At 49.0% G+C, this 18463-nt stretch overlaps 1 protein-coding gene across 1 annotated transcript in view; it reads right to left on the bottom strand.

The window, feature by feature from the left end:
- LOC144139727 (ATP-binding cassette sub-family C member 2-like) overlaps window positions 1–18463 on the bottom strand; it is a 115252-nt gene that overhangs the window by 3443 nt on the left and 93346 nt on the right. Inside the window, exons 12-17 of the mRNA XM_077672010.1 lie at window positions 17507–17821; window positions 11855–12177; window positions 8697–8814; window positions 7150–7301; window positions 6379–6537; window positions 5289–5455 (exon numbers count right to left, since the gene is read on the bottom strand). Of these exons, the coding sequence (XP_077528136.1) occupies window positions 5289–5455; window positions 6379–6537; window positions 7150–7301; window positions 8697–8814; window positions 11855–12177; window positions 17507–17821 (1234 nt within the window). The remainder of the gene's footprint in view (window positions 1–5288; window positions 5456–6378; window positions 6538–7149; window positions 7302–8696; window positions 8815–11854; window positions 12178–17506; window positions 17822–18463) is intronic.

Genomic DNA, 18463 nt, shown 5'->3' with positions numbered 1-18463 from the left:
CAGGTCGCATCCGACTGTTCGACGTCCACGTGTAAGCTTTCCGCCAGCACAACGGACCTGGCATCAGTGTGGGCATGGAAGCTACAGCTGCGTGTGCACGCCTCCCCTTAGGCCTTCCACTCCTCGCACGTGCACGCATAAACCGGCAACCTGTTATGTGCGCGTGCTTAAACGTGAAAGGGAGCTAGCGAGGAGGAGGAGGAAGAAACGTGTATCTAAAGTTGTCAGCCCTGGAGAAGAGTCCTCATTCCAGGACCCCTTGAGACCGTCTGGCTTCTTGGGCTCGCTGTACCAGCCAAAGCTGGTCGTCAGGGTCCCAGCTGGACAGCGCTCTCTCCCTGTGCTCAGGGGAGGGGAAAGGCATGGGGGGGGGGGGTGTTCTTATAACAGCCCCACATGATATGGCAGAGGGTGCCCGGAGCCTCACAGAAGCGGCATTGCGAGTACAGGGTGGGGGCCAGAATGTGCGCTCTAGTGGGGTGGGGAAATGTTTGTTTGAATGCCTCGAAGGTGGCGCTGTTGTTTTTTGGTGAGGCAGGAGGATATAGTGAGGAGGATATAGTGAGCAGGAGGAGGAGGTGCGCAGGAGGATATAGTGAGCGAGCGAGTCTTTTATTAACACAAGGAGGGCCCAGTGGCTGGAAGGAGGAGATTGGGGACAAGAGGATGGGAGAGGTGGTCAGGAGGCGATGTTCACTTGAAGATCCTCGAAAGGAATACAGTCTAGCCTCGTTATAACGAAGTACTATCGGGACAGTAATTTAGTTCGTTATAACAGATATTCGTTGTAACAGTAGAGGTAAAAATCGGCTCAAACCAATGAGCAATCTGGTTCCCGCAAAAATCCTTGATACAAAAACGCATTATTTTAAGATTCGAACCTACTAGACACAAGGTAACCCTTACCTCTCTCCTTGTGGTATTTCAAGCTTAATGAACCTGAACATGAAACGCGAAATTACAACAGACCAAAGTTAATTTGGCAAAACATGCCCGCGTTCTTATTTTTTCGAGGAAAGATGGGATTTCCGTCTGGTGGCTATTCACAACACTGAGCAGAATGAAGATTCCACTGTGCCCACGAACAAAAGGGTCTTTTCTACTTGTGCAGTTGCGGACGCCGGGAGTTTTTCCAAGTTGGTTCTCAGCCTACTGGTCAAATGTTTCTTCATTATATCCGATATTGCGCGCGGCTCTCACGGTTTCAGTTTTGTTAGAAAAGAATAAGTGTCATTGAAATAAAGCGTGACCAACCAAAGTTCCGTTTAGTTCGCTATATGTGATAATTCGCTATATTAGTGTTCCTTATAACGAGGTTCAACTAAAATCAGTTCCTGAATGCACAGACAGGGGTGGTAGACCCCGGCTAAACTACTTTTGCGAGGCAACTCTCGAGAGCGAAGCGTCCAAGGACAGCGAGGAAATCGGGGTCGCTGAGTGTCGTAGGGTGTATCTCGCTTCGATTGGGTGGGGCATTCAGTAGGATGGGGCAGAAGGATTGGTAAGCAGAGCAGGGCCAAATAAGGCGTGCCAGATTTGCTATTGTGGCTGTGTTGCAATAGGGTTGAGGATCGCCCGTGGGTTGATGCCACTTGCGTGTCATGTGGGGGGTCAGTGCGGCGTTCGCGCGAGATTTGTTAATAAAATCTTTGTCAGGACGAGTTAGTGATGGGGCATTATGCAAGAAGCCTATTGGAGTGGCAGCGGTAGGGCGGTTGTGCTTAGCATGGCGAGCGTGATCCAGTTGTTGCCTGAGGGAGAGCGGGAGAGCAGGGCTATCAACCAGTGGAAGAGTTCCTTGAAGACTCTCCTGCATTGCGTCATGGGCAGCCTGGTTGCCGGAACCCTGAGCCATGTGTCCCGGCATCCACGCAACGCGTACAGGCGCACCATTGCGAGCAAGCAGGCTAATAATGTGTTAAATCTGATTAACAGGGTGATTGGAGACTGGTTTCCGGAGCTCAGGTAGCGCCATTTGGGAAGACACTGGCAAAAAGTGGGGTCGGCGGTGGCCAAAAGGAACGCCGGAGCAGCGCCGAGTATAAGCGGCTTCACCGGAATGAAATCTGGCGGGGTTATACATATATTGCGTCGCAGTAAAACGAGAAATACCTCGCCGAAAATGCGTGAAAGATATATACTCTTTACAACGAGTTTTAACTAGTTGGGTGCCGCATCTGTCGCACTTTGAGTGTGTACAATCGACCGCCGCAAACACGAACCTGCTTCCTCCGTTAGCGGCGACTGGCTTTCCCGCAATGCACCGGTGACGTGCAGCAACAGCAAGGAGGAGGGCCTCGTCCTTTTGGCCATAGGTCGGCAGGCTCACTTACTAGTGCACTCACACTCACCCCCCCCCTCCCCCCACTCACCACTCATGAGTGAGTGAGTGCGTGGTGAGTGTTGAGTGAGCCTCGCCATCGGTTTGGACTGGCGAGGGAGAGTGAGCGCGAGCCTCACGTGCAGTGAGCCCCACTCACCACTCGCAAGTACGACAGCAACTCGCGGGGAGCACCGCTCACCGCTCGCCGTGAGCCCCCTCCCCACTCACGAGTGCACTCGCGCTATTCGCGCCATTTGCGGGGTTTACTGCGGTGAGCCGCCACTATTGTGCTTGTACTCGCTGTTGGCTATTCGTCGCAGGAGCCGCTCGTTGTGATGGTTGTTAATGGCGGGATTGCTCTGAGCCTCGGAAATATGTCGTCACTGAGTTCCTGCTATGGGGCACCCTAGAATTCTCTGGTGTCGTGTTGATTTAGGAATACGATTTGGATGGCCGTCTGACGTGGTAATGCACCAATACTGTTCGGTTTTATGACTTATGGAGAGTCTGCCGCACACACTCGCGTGCGAGGGATGTCGACGAGGGGTGAGCGCGAGCGCGAGTGAGTGCGAGTGGTGACGGCGAATGGTGAGCGTGAGGGAGGGCGAGTGGTAATGGCGAATGGTGAGCGTGAGCGTGGCGGCGCAGATGTTCGGGTGGGGAGGCGCGCGTAGGGGATTGGCTGAGCCTAGCGATGACGTCAGCTCTGACGTGCAGGTGTTCTCCTAGTCGAGAGAGGCGGCGGGCGCTCGGCGGCATCAGTGTCCGATCCACCGATAAGATGGGCCGATCTAAAAAAAAAGCGAAGTTAAAGCTAGTGAAGACAACTAGCTCCGCTGTTTCCGCAGTCTACGCATCTCAATTTCGAAGGTGGTCGCATTTTTTAAAACTCTGCTGTTCGTTTTTTGTCTATGTAGGTTATAGGAAAAGCTATGAACTTGCCTAGCTTCCCGCCGGTAGACACCGAGATGAATATATTTGTCAAAAAGGCGCCTTACACCACGGCAGTCGCGGAGCTTGTTAGTGGACGGTGCAGGTCTGTTATTACACACTTGCTGCAGCCTTTGCTTCAAATAGTTTTATACGTTTATAATAGGAATGAAATGCTCTTTGTCGGAGCTATATTTAAGTCTCTTGTGCATGCAGGAACTTTGAGGCGCAAGTGCTTTTAAAAAATAAAATTCACAAATTTTTGGTACTGGGAATAAAGAAACCGCAAGCAAGTACGAAGTGCATATCAGGTCACATGCCGTGAGGGCATGCTCGCAAAGGTTTAAGAGCCAGGCCCTATAGGCCGAATTTCCCTTCCGAAAACTGGTTCATTGTGGAACTACTTTCAAGAATTTATAGCCTTATTACAATGCCCTTATTACTGCTCCCACCTACCTTTACCTGTAGTACAGGTAAAACACACTTGTGGTTGAGGTCGCAGCATAAGAAGTCTCCCAATACAAACTGCAATATCGTCAACAAAGCCGTAGGGTAGCTTCGGAATGTTTGTTTTATGCCACAGAAAAAAAACTTTGCGAACCATTTTAAATGAACTAGCCTTATATATTTTTTGACAGGCTATAGTTAGTGAAGTGCTTGAGAAAGCTAAAATTTCAGTTTCGTGATTTAAAATCGCTGAATATTGGCGGCGATTCGAAGGTATTCGCTTTGATTCTAAACTATTTGAATAAAAGCATCATTCCGGTCGTGTCGCTTTGAAACCAAAAAAATCTGTATTTGCACACCGCCGCAAAGAAGGATTGCCTTCCATGACGCATCTTGACCTAGTTGGCAAATAATAATTTATTTTATCATTACTAAACGTAAAGCATGATACATTTCATTTTGCCTCCGCTATGTGAATGGCAGCATGTCTCCATGCTTTCTTCGGCCTGAGCTCTATACACGCTTGGTGCAGACAAATCGAACGAAGTTTCTCAGCACCCAATACATTAATTAAGGCTTCACGAGGTATGACTGAATCGGCTGAATTCTCGAAACTTCTGAGTGGCTTTTGTTTGCTAACGACGTAAATATAATGACAAGGTAGTTTTAAGACTGATCTCACGGGAGAACCGCGATAATGGGTGGAAGGGTAACAGCTCGACACCGCAGAAAATTCATGTGAAACTCCATTCTGCTTGTTCCGAGTATAGGTCCAAAGGCCCAATTCAGGAAGCTTTTTAAGTGCGAATGCACTTTATAAGCGACCCTGAATTCCGGTGACCGCCGTCCGTCTACATAGCAACAGCTGCGGGTGCGCGCGCTCCTCGTCTTCCTTGGCAACGGGGGGAGATGGGCGCGTGCTGCCTGGCCGCTGACATGGCACATACCCACGTGGGGGATTGGCCAGGAATCTCCTCGTCTTCCTTGGCAACGGGGGGAGATGGGCGCGCGCTGCCTGGCCGCTGACATGGCACATACCCACGTGGGGGATTGGCCAGGAATCGGGCGTGAGAAGGGCTAATGCACCCGCTTAAAGGAGTACTGACACGAACTTTCAAAGCTGAGATCCGCTCTAGCAATCAAGTACAACGACAACACAAATAGGTGTCTGTGAGTAAATGCATCTTTCTTTCTTTGTAGTTGTGTGTGTGTGTATGATCTCTCTTTCGCGAACATTACCGAACCGCGCAAATTCAACTCCTGCATTCGCACTTTCACATTCTTCCCCTCGGGGAAATGCGGGGAATTTTTCGTTGCCATGGCAGCCATGCAGCAAATCATATTGTAAAGCGTATAAAAACTGCTTTACGTTATCAGCCCCAGCTTTGCAAGTCACTATAAAGCTATAACCTAGCTATGGTGCCGTATCACAGTTTCTTACCAACAGAGGCACGTCAGCTATTTCAGGTAACCAGCAGATTCATATTCAGTGCGCAGAAATTACCACCGACCAGATATATGTGTTAAATGGTCAACCAAACCGGTTGGCCTTGGCGCCCAGTAATGTATGTTTGGGCGCTGTCCATACCTGAGATTCTCGGCACCATCGCCAATCTCCAGCAGCAGGCCCTGAGGCTGCCTGGACACGAAGTCTGCCAAATGCGCCTTCCTCAGCGCCTCCCAGACCTGCTCGTCTGGGTGGCTACCAGTGGGGTCCAGGTTCTCCCGCAGGCTACACTTCATCAGGTACGGCTCCTGCGCGGAACGCGGGAGGTGCATTTCCAGTCAAAGTTATGCTAGTTACTTGAAATTTGACATCGAACTTGAACAATTTCACGTAAGAAGGTGGCGTAAAGTTAGTGTCGTGCAGCGTTAGTGCGCCAGACATCCTAACCGTGAAAGTGCTATAAACGTCGGTAAAAAGATGCAAAAAAAAAGTTGCTGAGTACTTCTACATTTAGTTCTAGCATTACTCCTTCATAGAGGGGGAGTTTTGATACGGGGCTGCTGCATTCTTCATCCGTGCTCTCCAAGCGCTGAATGTTCGTGAGAGAGGGAGACTAGCAGCAATTGTTTTATACGCTGCAGCGCACGAAAACAATGAACTATCGTCGCTAGCACCGACCATCGGAGAAGGAACACAACTACGTAGGCGCGGTGCTTTCTGAAATCACGTATCGTCCCTTATCTTTTAACATTCCAGTTGTGTCTGCACCCAATTCCAACTATACCTGCTGTTATCGTCGTTTACAGTTGGCGGCTACAAAGTCGTTTCAGCTATAGCTTCAGATCCTTTCTTCTACGAGGAGGTTGATTAGGACCGCGTTCTCTCTTCTGCTCCTCATCGCAGCATGAAATGATGCACGCATGAAATTTGTACAGTCGTGAGAAAAATTTACAGACCACGAGACAGCACATTTCGGGGCCTTTTTTTTCCCGCCTGCAACTCGTCTGATGCGCGTGATTTTCGGATGAATTTCAGGCGAAACAACCGCTCACACGCACACATACGCACGCACGCATTTTCTGGGCTGCACTGGTGAAAGAGCAATGCTTGAAAATGGGCCATGTCATACATGGTCCGTAAACTTTTGCTCATGACTGCATGTGAGTAAAAAAAATTGCGTGGGTCCAAGTTGTATTCTGTGGTCAAACTGCACACCTGCTGAGCCACGAACCTGTGGAATCACTGTGAGTGCCGTGCGAAGCTTCCGCAAGGGGACCGAGGCCACGTCCACTCCGTCGATCGTGATTCGCCCTTTCGACGGCCTCAGCACCCGAAGCAAGGCCAGGATGAGCGAGGACTTCCCGGCGCCTGTGCGACCCACCACCCCCACCTAAGGGGCAGGAGCAAGGGTTATGAACTGAAAAGGTCATCCTGCTGCAACATTCCATCCCCAGACAGGCACTTCCTGTATGCACCCAGCGCCATCTACTAGCCGCTTAGAAAACATTTTTTATTATGGGGGAAAACTGCTAAAAGAACTCTGCTGTTCGTCCTCCGAACACTATAGGGAAACAAACACGGGTCTCAGTGAGAACGGCGCGGGTTCGAGCTCCAGCAATGCCAAATTATCTTGATTAGTGATTTCTTGTAATGCTAAATACTCTCTTATTTCGTGAGCATTCTTTTCGTAAATGACGGGGGTTCGATATCATTTAGGTCGGCGAAGGAAAGTTTGACATCCACCTCAATGCAAGCGTACGACTACAAAGGAAAGCTGTACAGCTTTCCTCCGTAGCCGAACGGCTGCATTGAGGTGGATGTCAAACTTTCCTTCGCAGGAACTTACTACACCTTGGGGATTTCCCTTATATCTGGTCGATTAACATCCTTTAGGTCCGTGCAGGGGTGGTGCAGGGCACATCAACACGTTTAATTAACGTTTTGCATGGCTTGGGCCCATCTGCGAACGGAATATTGCCATCATGCTGGTGTACCTACGTACCTTCTCGTGAGCTCTGATAACGAAGGAGACATCTTGTAGCACAGCTGGTAACAAGCTGGGTCGATAGGACGCCGTTAAACCTTCAAACGATATTCTCCCCTCCTTAGGCCAAAGAAGCAATGAAGAATCAGTAGACAGCACGTTGATGGGTGCTTTTCCTTTCCACCGTGCGGTGTCCTTTTCATGGCTGTCGTCCTACAACGAACGCAGGCAGTAGCTGGAGTTCCAAAAGGTTGGCCTGTTTGGCGGGAACACTTTACAGCGAAGCTGTAATGGCTAGGATCCAAGGGTCTCGTGCTGGCGGCAACAATGTACTAAAATTCACAACAAATCGCAAAAGGGTCTAAGGGCTTCCTTATTTTGATGTCAGACGGCGAATACCTCCCCGGAAGAGATGTCTTCCTAGCAACGCAACTGTGTTTAGAAGTGAAGCCGACCTTAATCGAATCGGTGAAGCTTGGTTTTTGTAAGCTGGCTTTCCCACCTTGCGGTTTGCGCAGTGAAGCACTACCGTCCACGGAGGGAGTATGGTTAGAGCCCCACTTTATACTCCTACCCGCCGCGGCGGCTCAGTGGCTAAGCCGTTGTGCTGCAGAGCACGAGGCGCGGGTTCGATTTCCGACAGCGGAGGCCGCTTTTCTGATGGAGGCGAAAAGCAAAAAAATCACGCCATATCCACGGAATGAATGATGATAAGTGGGGCGAAGCTCGAGAGGGGGAGATCATCGGTAACCGTAACTCTCCCGTGAAAGTTCGCCCATTACATCATTAAGAAAGACGTAAGACTGTGTGCGTACATTGTACAAATCAACTTTTATTTTCGGAGTCAATGCTTCCAGGCCCAGACCTGGTGAAAGACCCCGCGCCATCGAGGACTACCCCGCACCTCCACCACAATTTGTCACGTAGGATGGGACACAACGGTAAAGAAAGAACTTTTATTTAGGGCGAACTTGTGCCCGAACAAGACGAGAGGAAACGAGCAAAGGTCCTTGCGTCTCGTTCGACCTCCGAGAACGACTGCCTGCGTTCGTGGCGTGGTCTCTTGCGTGATCTCCCCCTCGCAGTGCACGTGCACTCGCGCCTCCGTTGGCGAACACAGACAAGCTCGCGGTCCCGGTGCCGAGTTTGCGCTGCCGGTTGCAGCCGGTTCTTGCGCGTGCAACGCGGCCCACTTTGCGACACCTCCGAAAGCATGCGGCGGTCACGTACCACGAGACACAAGGGATAGACAGACCCATGGCTTTAGGAGCTTCGCCCCTAAAATCAATCCGGAGCCCTCCACTACGGCGCGCCTCATCGCCTGCGTTGCGTCGGCGCGTTAAACCCTACAATCAATCAATCACCCGCCTTGATGCTATTTTATGTCATAAAATGTAATAGTGTGCAATGTAGGTATATCACTGTGCATTACATGGTCAACCTCGTCATAACGAAATCCCTTTACTCGAACCTTTTCACAGTTCCAGGAACAGCAAATAGACGTAGCTCAGGCAACTTTACTCAGACTACTGGAATACAGGAAGCAAATTGCTAAGAAAATTAACAGCAACGTCGGCTTACCTCTGTAGGAAGTCTGGTGTACTCGAGGGTTCGCCGAAAAGCGATCGCCGACACAAAAGCGAAGAATAAAGCCGCGTTGACACTCGATAAAAGCATGGGAATCTGTTAAAAAAGTAACAGAGGCCCGGATCAGAGATTCTTCCATTGCTGAATTTCGCATGTTCTTCAATAAGTATAGATAAAGAGAAAGTGTTTATTAAGCGTTTATATATAAGAACATGTTTTGTCCTCGGGAGACGGCCCTGGTCTTCAATAAGTATGGTCGTTGCTACTTTGTTTAAAAGAGTGCTGCTCCAAAAAAACAAAACAAAAAAAAACAATAAAACAGCTTTCACATGTCACACAAAGAACTTTGGGAAACCAGCAGTGTAAATGGATGCAGGAAGGTGGCTTTTTTTCCTTTTTTTGGTTAAGCGTTAGCGATCTTCGTGTCAGGCCGCATAATCGGGAACCGCGCGAAGTGTAAATGAATGAAGGAATAAATCGTGCTTCGCAGTTAGGGGAAAAGTTCCTTATCTTCGATCCCGCAGTCAACGGATATCATTAATTCATCTGCTCTGAGACACGGCATACAGAGACATTAACTAAGCCTAAACGCTCTCACAGTTCGGACTTCTAACCAAACTAATCCAGAAAAAACCAAAAAACAAATACCACCCCTACAATCCTTACAAAGCATGCGCGCCTAAAGAACCTACGTACCACAACACAAAAAAAACTGTTTTAGTTTATTTTAAAAACTGTGTTTGATTCCTCTGCCATAGGAATCGCTTAAACACGAAAGTGAAATGTGCAGCGACATGTGCAGCTGAGCGTGATTTGCGGGCCGGCGTCTGTCTTGTGGGTGTGCTTGGCGAGCGATGTCTTGTTGGCGGGTCGCTTCGGCAAAGGTGTACTGGCGCCATTTACATGACGAATATGACGTCAGTGAAATTTTGGAGTATCGCGGCATAAAACATTTTCGTGTTAAAATATAAAACCAGAAAACGAACAACCCTAGTACTATTTAGTACTAAAGGTTGCTTCCCCGCAAGAAGACCCTGTGTTCAGGGGTGCACCCTTTACAGGCCGCTTGCTTCGTTGTACTGGCGTGACTTCCGTGACGGATATGACGTCAGTGAAATCTTCGTGTGTCCGAGTATAAAACAGTTTCGTGTTAAATTGTTTTTATAACTCCGGCAAAAACACGTGATTCAAGATGAGCTAACTCCACACGCTAAACTAGCATCTTAAAAAAGATGCATTCAACGTATCACTCATGGGAAGAGCGAGAGACAAAAGAAGGGGGAGACGAGTGGCATATGCGTGGTCGGCAGAGAACTGTCGTCTTTCGGCGTCAATAGCAGCAAAGCAAGCAGATACACGGTAATTTATTCGTCTTTGATATTGGCAAGATGTTTCCGTGTTTCCACTCCCCCATAGAGCTTCGAAGCTATACTCGGGTGCAAGTTAAGAAGGACAATATTTAATGTATAGTGACGAACCCGTGGCGTCGATGCGTGCGCGTGTTCTGGAAGGAGATTGCAATGCGTGACGTCATGTACTTTTTTTCATCTATTCTGTCTTCGCTGCAGTAATTTATAAGCAGCTGAGTGCGAGAAATCGCGGAAACGACTCGCGTCGCGTTCAGAATATTCGCAGTAGCGCCCTTTTCGCGCCACGCGGAGGAAGAGCTGGCTGCGGGAATGGGGCGCAGGGACAACTTTCGCAGTCGTTAGTATCTGGGTGTTAAAAGTGCAAACAACCGATTCTTGTGAAGTGCATCTCCTCCAGCTTATGTGAAAGCCAGCTTTTTATATACTAGGGTAACCGCAAGAGACTTTTTAAATAAACAGAGTGAGAAATTTTAATTTTGCAATAAAATTTCTGAAGTCTGGAAGGTGGCGACGTGTAGCGTCTAAACGTGACACTAACTTACGTGTCCAAACAATGGAGCTTTTTTACCAATAGCGTATCCCCCTGCGGCGGCCGCTCGAACCACACTTGGGGGATTATAGAAGGACCCCTCCTCCCCCCCCCTTTTTTTTTATTCGCCTGCCGTGCGCAGTTGATGAAGCCATCCCAGTCGCCATGCATGGTTTTGGTGGCAGAGAAATTTTTTGTTGGAAGGCGTAGCGCCTATCTTTCGGCCGCTTTCAGGGCTTAGAAAACTGAGCAGCACTTAGATGGCTCGGCGTTCGCAGGATAATCCAATATGGCGACGTTTTGTATACATTTTGCCCCGCAATAATGGCGCATCGGTCGCTGGGAGCGAGAGTAGCGAATGCGCAGAGCGCTACTGGAAAAAGGTCCATTCCGTAAACCCCTCTTCCCTAGACGCCAAATTTCGCTAAAGCGTAACAAGGCGTCTTAAAAAAAATGCGTGTTACCACCACCCCCAAGGTTGTTTTCAACGCGTGATTCGGAAACTGCATGAAGGAATATTGCCGCGAACCATGCATTGGCTATGTTTATATGTTTTTGCTTTTACCGCCCCGCTGCGCCGGGCTGTGTTATCTGTGTCCCTAGCGAAGCGCATGTTCTATTCTTTCTTTCTTATACTGCACGGATTATCTGATTTGATAGGGAGAATGCTTCGCCCTAACGCCACTTGCCTAGAATAGTCTTCTTTTATCTAAATGTTCTCTATGTAATTGGACTTTTCGAGAAACACCCGCGCCGAAAGATAAATTCCCGCAGTGCAGACGCCGCGGCATTCCTTTAACCGACACTCGCCTGCGCACGTCACTGTGTTGACTGCTACTTCGCCACCTGTGTATTTTTTCAGTTGTTATGGGAGCACAAGTTCGCTCCAATAAACTTGTTTTTTTCTTCAAGGCAACTGCGTCATCTTTGGCTCCGTGACAACATAAAGGTTGCGCATTATTGTTGTTTTATCCGGGGAGAAGTTTTTTAAACACCTTAAAAAGTATGTTGCAGCACGGCTCGCGGTCATGGCTGCCAGCATTCCTTTTGACGGGGCACGTATGTGACTGGTAGGTCTGAAAATAGCGATTTCAAAAGGTCTCGGCGCTATCAGCACAATCGTTTCGGGTGAAGGTGTGTTAAGTGACGCCTTCTCATTTGGAATAAAGAAAATATACTCGACAAAATCGGTTGCCTGTCCTTTTAAGTAGCGGACTTGGCGAATGTTCATGCTCACCGACATCGCCAAGCTGAGGGCGAGGCCCAGTCCGCCCTGTGACGGAGGCGTGCTCGAGAGTGACACGGTGAGCACAGAGGCCAGGATGACGCAGAAGCCGGCTACTCCTCCAGTGACGCGTGTAAAGCGCACGCATGTCACCACGGCGCAGAGCGGCTTGAAAGAGCCGTCGACGAGCCGGTAGAAACGTCGGCAGATCAGGGCCACCGCGTCGAAGCAGCGCACGCTAGTCATCGAGTCTCTCGTCTCCGCCAAGTGCTGCAGGACACGGGACATCATGGCGCTCTCCTGGATGCGAAGATCACTGGCAGCCCGTACCGTGACTGCCTGCAAGTGTTAGTGTACAGAGAAAATACATCGTCTCATAATTAGCCTGTTCAAGTCCATTGCAGCACGAGGGCCTCTCTACCATTGACTTCCAACAATTCCGGTCCTGCGCTGCTCGAGTTCATCCTTCGCCCCCGAATTTTGTTAATTGAGTTAACGGTAAGCTTCCCTCGCTAGAGAGAGAGAGAGAGAGAGTGCAAGAGAGAGAGAGAGAGAGTAAGTGACTTATTAGAACATTTGCAGGGTGATGGCCTCGTTTGAGGACGCCACTCGTAATGGCAGTGACGATGGCCCTTCCCACCAACCGCAGCTGGTCGTCCGGACTGGAACTGAGTAGCACTGCTCATGAGACGGGCGGGGAGTTCTGTCTAGTTTGGGTGTTTTTGACACCCCCGCACCATTTGGTAGAGCATGCCAGGTTCGCAACAACACTGGCACAGAGCGGAGTAATAGGTGGCTTACATTAAATGCAATTTCATCGAGTGTGCAAATGTGTTTATTTCAAGCAGCCTAAGTAATCTATCCTGCGCTTTCGTTAAGGATTCTTGGGCCGGGAGGTAAACCCTGCGCTCGAGCATGGAATGATGAGTGATATCGTGGTAGGTTAGCAGCACGACGGGCAAAGACTGCGAGCCTCGCTAAAGAGATATCGTGCATTGAACTTAAATCGGAGGTGGCCTCTCCAGACCCAGATATTCCTTGCACCCTCTGCTGTATCGCTGGCCTGACCACCGCCGTGGTCGGGAGCTCTGCAGTTGCTGGGGCCTGAGCGCCGAAAGCGCTGTCATCATCATCATCACCAGCCTATCTACGCCCACTGCAGGGCAAAGGCCTCTCCCATTAATCTACAATTATCCCGGTCCTGTGCTAACTGCGACAAATTTATCCCCGCCAACTTCTTGATCTCATCTGCCCGTCTAACTTTCTGCCGCCCCCTGCCACACTTGCCTTCTCTAGGGGTTCACCATGCAACCTTCAATGACCAACGGTTGTCCTCCCTACGCCTTACATGCCCTGTCCGCGTCCATTTCTTCTTCATAGTTTCTACTAATATGTCCTTAACCAGCGTTTGTTACCTGACCCACTCCGCTTTCTCCTTATTCCTTAAAGTTACAACTATCATCTTCCGTTCCATTGCGCGTTGAATCCTCCTCAATTTAAGTTAACCCCTCTTAATGAGCCTCCAAGTTTCCGTCCCGTAGGTGAGTACCGGTAAGATGCAGCTGTCATACACATTCTTCTTCAGGGACAATGGTAGGCTGCCATTCATTATCTAAGAATGCCTGCCGAATGCACTCCACCCCAATCTTATCCTTCGAATTATCTCTGCCTCATGGTTGGGATCTGGGGTCAGAACTTGGCCTAAGTAGATATATTGTAGTGCGGAAGAGATACAAGTATCTCCTACCCTTTCAAGGAGATTGGCCATGGTAATACAGCTTCAAGGAAGATGAAGAACCAGTGAACCGGACAGGGATCATCATCAGCCTGGACCGCGAGAAGAGCGCGTGAGAGCCAGCCGTCAGCCCCGCTTGCTTCGGACTGCCTTCGCTGAGCGTCCTGCTGCCTTGCCTTCGCAAATAAACCCATCTTACAATATTTGCTGACCACTTCCACTGCCTCGTCATCTATCTGGAACCTTTGTGCTGTTCCGAGGTTATTGATCGTTACTTTAGTTTTTCGCATATTAATTTTCAGGCCCACGGTTCTACTCTGCTTGTCCAGTGCGGAAAGCATGCTTTGCAATTCGTCCCCCGAGTTACTTAGCAAGGCAACGTCATCAGCAAATCTGAGGTTACTGAGGTATTCTCCATTAACCCTTACCCCACCTGTTCCCAATCCAATTTTCTAAATACCTCTTGTAAGCATACTGTGAATAGCATTCGAGAGATTCTCTCCTTGTCTGACGCCCTTCCTTATGGGTATTTTACTGCTCTCCTTATGGAGGACTATGATGATATCCCCTAGTATTCTTCGTAATGCTCGTGTACAGTGAAAACCGGTTAAAGCGAACTGTAATGTGCACCGCAATTAGTTCGCTATATCCAATAGTTAAATGAAGTGAAACTCGCCGATAACGAGTTTTTTGTTACGAGTTCGAAATACGCCCCCCCCCCCTTCATCCCCGCTTGCGGAAACCAATACAATATGAAGTATGTCGTTACAATACTCAGAGCAATCAATTTATTGCAAGCAATAAGGCTACTTTCCACCTCTACTGCGTACTTCACAAAATAGAAATGATTCTAGTTTTCACTTTAATTTTAGCGGCGTCAACTACCAGAGCATTCGAGTCCGTGTCCTTCAACATCGAAGCAATAATGCATGAGCATATGAACTGCCCAAACCGGTTCTTTAAGCATTGGACAGCCTTCGCTCGCGACATCCTCTGCCTATTTAGAGCTTTCTACAGCCCAAGCTGCCATGACATCGATGACGGTGTGTGCATCAGTGGAAGGAAGGAAGGAAGGAAGGAAGGAAGGAAGGAAGGAAGGAAGGAAGGAAGGAATGTAAAGGAAAGGCAGGAATGTCAACCAGGCTGTGGCCTAGTTTGCTATCCTACACGTAAGGAAGGGGAACAATGGGGAAAAAGATGAAAAACAGTGAAAGAAGGGGAAGGTAAAGCGAGGGCGTAAAGAGGTGTGGCCAGCGCCACGACGCTATAGGCGATACAGTTCATTGACTTAACAGAGAGCAGTCCCTTGCGCTACAGTCACAGTGACGGCAACCTGGTCGTCGACGACACTTTGGAAATCCCTGAAGAAATTCTAGGGTCACGTTTTGCTGTGCGCAGTCGCAGTCATGAATAATTTTCAACTAGGCCGGCTTCCCACTCTCCTTCAGTTACAGAAAGTTTCCGGCGTCAAGTCGCTCCATGTGAGGCTCAATGTCTCAACCGTGGCCGATCGACATCTAAATTACCGCTGTAAGACCATGCGTTCCGGCGGCAATCCCAGGTTCGCCGAGTTTGATATAGCTGATGTGAACTTCGTTATAAGGAATATGGTTCGCATGTATTTTCATAGCCGATTTATTTTTGTTCGATATATAGAAATATTTGCTTTATCCGGGTTCGTTTTATTCGGGTTTGACTGTACACCCTGATTTCGCAATGCCTGAATTACTGCTGAGGTTCCGACCGAGTCAAATGCTGTCTCGTAATCTATGACGGCAACATATATAGGTTGGGTGTACTCCGCGCATTTTTCTATCACCTGATTGATCGTGTAGATATGGTATATTGTTGAATAGCCTTTACGAAACCCTGCTTTTTCCTTAGGTTGACTGAAATCTAAAATGGCAGAGATTCGGTTAGCGATTACCTTGGTAAGTACCTTGTAGTCGATTGACAGTAAGCTGATCTGCCTGTAATTTTTCAAGTCCTTCATGTCACCTTTCTTATTGATTAGGATGATGTTCGCGTTCTTCAAAGATTCCGCGGTACACTCGCGGTCATCAGGCATTGCGTATACAGGTTTGCCAGTTTTTAAATGCGAATGCATTTATTAGCCGGGGGTTGTCTTGCTCCGTTGGCCGGCGTGCGCCTGCATTCTTCCAGCGCGAGCGCACGTGAGCGCGCGCCTCGTAGTTCTGCCTTCGTCGTCGTCGTCGTCGTCGTAAATGCGAATGCATTTCTTTCGCCGTCGTCGTCGTCGTCGCACGTGCGCTCGCGCCTCGTAGTTCTGCCTTCGTCGTCATCGTCGTCGTAAATACGAATGCATTTCTGGACGCGGCTATGGAAAGTGTGCGCGTGCGCTCCAAACCCTCTGACCCCATAGTCTTGGTCGGCGACTTCAACGTTGACGTGCGCAAGAAGAGTGGCGAGTGGCTGGTCGAGTACATGCAGACCAGGCACTCTATGCATTGTCTCTCTGCCGGCTTCGACACGTGCCCCACTACCATTCACGGGAGTTGCATTGATCTGGTCTTTACGCGAAACTGTGACGCGCGTATGCTTCTCAAAGACCCTTTGACCGTGCACTTTAGCGATCACAAGGCAGTGATTGTGGCCGTCAGGTACAACGATAACACAAACAGGTGCTGATGAATAAATGATTACGTTCACACTCTCGTCATTAATTACGCCATTACTCGCAACACACTCACCGGTGCACCCAATGCATTCGCATTTCTGCACGATTCCCTTCGGGGAGGTGCGGGGGAATTTTTTCTAGTACAATTCACCCGCCATTATTCAAGAGGTCTGCTGTTATTTGATCCTCACCAGGTGCTTTTCCCCCTTGCATTTCTTCCAAAGCCTTTTTTACTTCTTCGGTCGTTACTGGTGGGATGTCTACCTACTCTGACCTACTTCCTCGTTCGGTATTATCCTGGATGTCGCGGCTGCGGAAAGCATTCGGTGCCGTATTTCACGTTTTAATTGAGACACAAAGACGAAAACTGTGTCAAACGTTTTTAAAGACGATAGTCTATCTTTGGCTACTTGAACGAGAAAATTTTGGTCTGTCTGTACGTCTGTTTTCCTGTCTGCCTGTGTGTAACGGGACTCAGCCATCCGGCCAAAGTACAATTTAAGCTTCAAAATATGTTTATATACCCACACCAAAATCTAAACGTCCAAGTCCGGCGGCAATGTTCATACTTGTCAACATTGGTGAGCAAGTACACAACATTGCGAAAATATGAAACAGAAAATCAATGCATAAGTGATATTTGCAGTGTTCCTTTCTAACGAATTCATGGATGCTTTATTCAAAGGAAATACTGCATCTACTCCATAAAAAAATCACTCCGTCGCCTGCTGTTGCCCGCACCACTATAGCTTCTGGCGTCATTTTAAGAAATCAAACGGAAACAGTTACGAAAGGTTCCACTAGACAGGTTTCACGTTCCGATTGGAACGCACGTGGAGTAGGGCGACGTGGTTCTATAAGCGTTGAAGTGAGGCGTCTCGATTCCCGCGCGTCTCCGCCGCACAGCATCGCTGGCATCGAGGCACCCGGCCTGGGGCAGTATAACGCGGTAAATTTAAATTGACTTAGCAAACCTCTAGCGTGTTTATCTTGGGAGGAGCGCGACGGGAGAGGAACAGCATGAGAGGGGAGCGGGAAAGCAAAAGGAGGCACTTACTTGGCAAAAGTCTATAAAGACTATCGTATTTTGTCGACATTTGCAACAAAAGGAGCATATACAACACCAATTTTTATTCTGAGAAATCACTTGATTCTTCTGTTTTTGTAAAGATTATACGCATTAGGTATGCCCGAGCGCGCAATACTCTGTATAAATTCCATATTCCCTTAATTCCATATATATGGAGCGTTTCACTAGACGAGGACTTCGTCTACTTCATCCGTTTTACACTCACCACCACAGCGACGTAGACTGCCGTGGCGACCACTCCGAGGCCACACGCCAGCGGCGCCTGTGTTCCGACCACGGCCAGCCTGGCCACAGAAACGGTGAGCGTCTGCAGCACTTCCTTGGTGATGAGGTAGAGACGGGAGTCGACTCGGTCGAGGTCTGCGGAGAAGCGGTTGAGCACTCTGCCGCGAGGCGTCGAGTCGAAGAAGGAGACCGGACTGAACAGAAGTCGTCGGAGCATGCCTTCGTGCAGACGCGATGACAGACGCCGGCAGGAGACCGCTAGCAGGCAGCCGCCCAGAGTGCTGAAGAGTACTGCGCATAGATCGGATTGAAATTTTGTTGAAAAAAAAAGAAATGCTGCAGCCGGCATGGAAATAACAGTGTACAAGGTAGCTTCCTAAGAAAATATGGCTCAGGAGCGGTATTCTTGTGTTTTGTCCGTTTTGTGTCTGTTTCAAAAGTGTCCGTTTTGAGCAAGCCCTGATTGGCTCAAAGCAAACACCCGGATGTGACGCTAGGCAAGCACGGCGGCGCTATGAGCGGCGGCTTCTCGGTGCAGACGGTTAGGAGCAGACGATTTTTCGTCGCCTTGTTGTTGCTTCGCTGGCGGAACAATAAACACATAAAAGATAGTTTAAAATAGTCTTAGTCGTTTAAAATGTGTTTACAAGAACAGTCGCGCAAAAGTCAATCCAAAGCCCACCTACAACTGAAATTACGTCACAATAAAACGGACGCAAAACGGGCGTTTTGAAAACGGACAAACCCGAGAATATCGCCCCAGGTTGAACACTTCTGAACTACTTATCACGAGCAAAGCAAAGACTGCTGTTTCGGGAAAGTTTGTCTTTGCTTGAGATTTCGCAGCCTACCGGCCGTCCAGCTATATGTACTGCGCGATGGGATTCATCCTTTCGTTTGCTCTGAAGGGCACGCGCTGACAGTCCATCCGGC

The sequence above is a fragment of the Haemaphysalis longicornis genome, unplaced genomic scaffold, assembly GCF_048455015.1.
Source record: "Haemaphysalis longicornis isolate Haplotype H1 unplaced genomic scaffold, Haemaphysalis longicornis Haplotype H1 scaffold_5, whole genome shotgun sequence".
NCBI lineage: Eukaryota > Metazoa > Arthropoda > Arachnida > Ixodida > Ixodidae > Haemaphysalis > Haemaphysalis longicornis.
The sequence above is the reverse complement of the archived record's forward strand: the minus strand, read 5'-3'. Positions and strand labels throughout refer to the sequence as shown.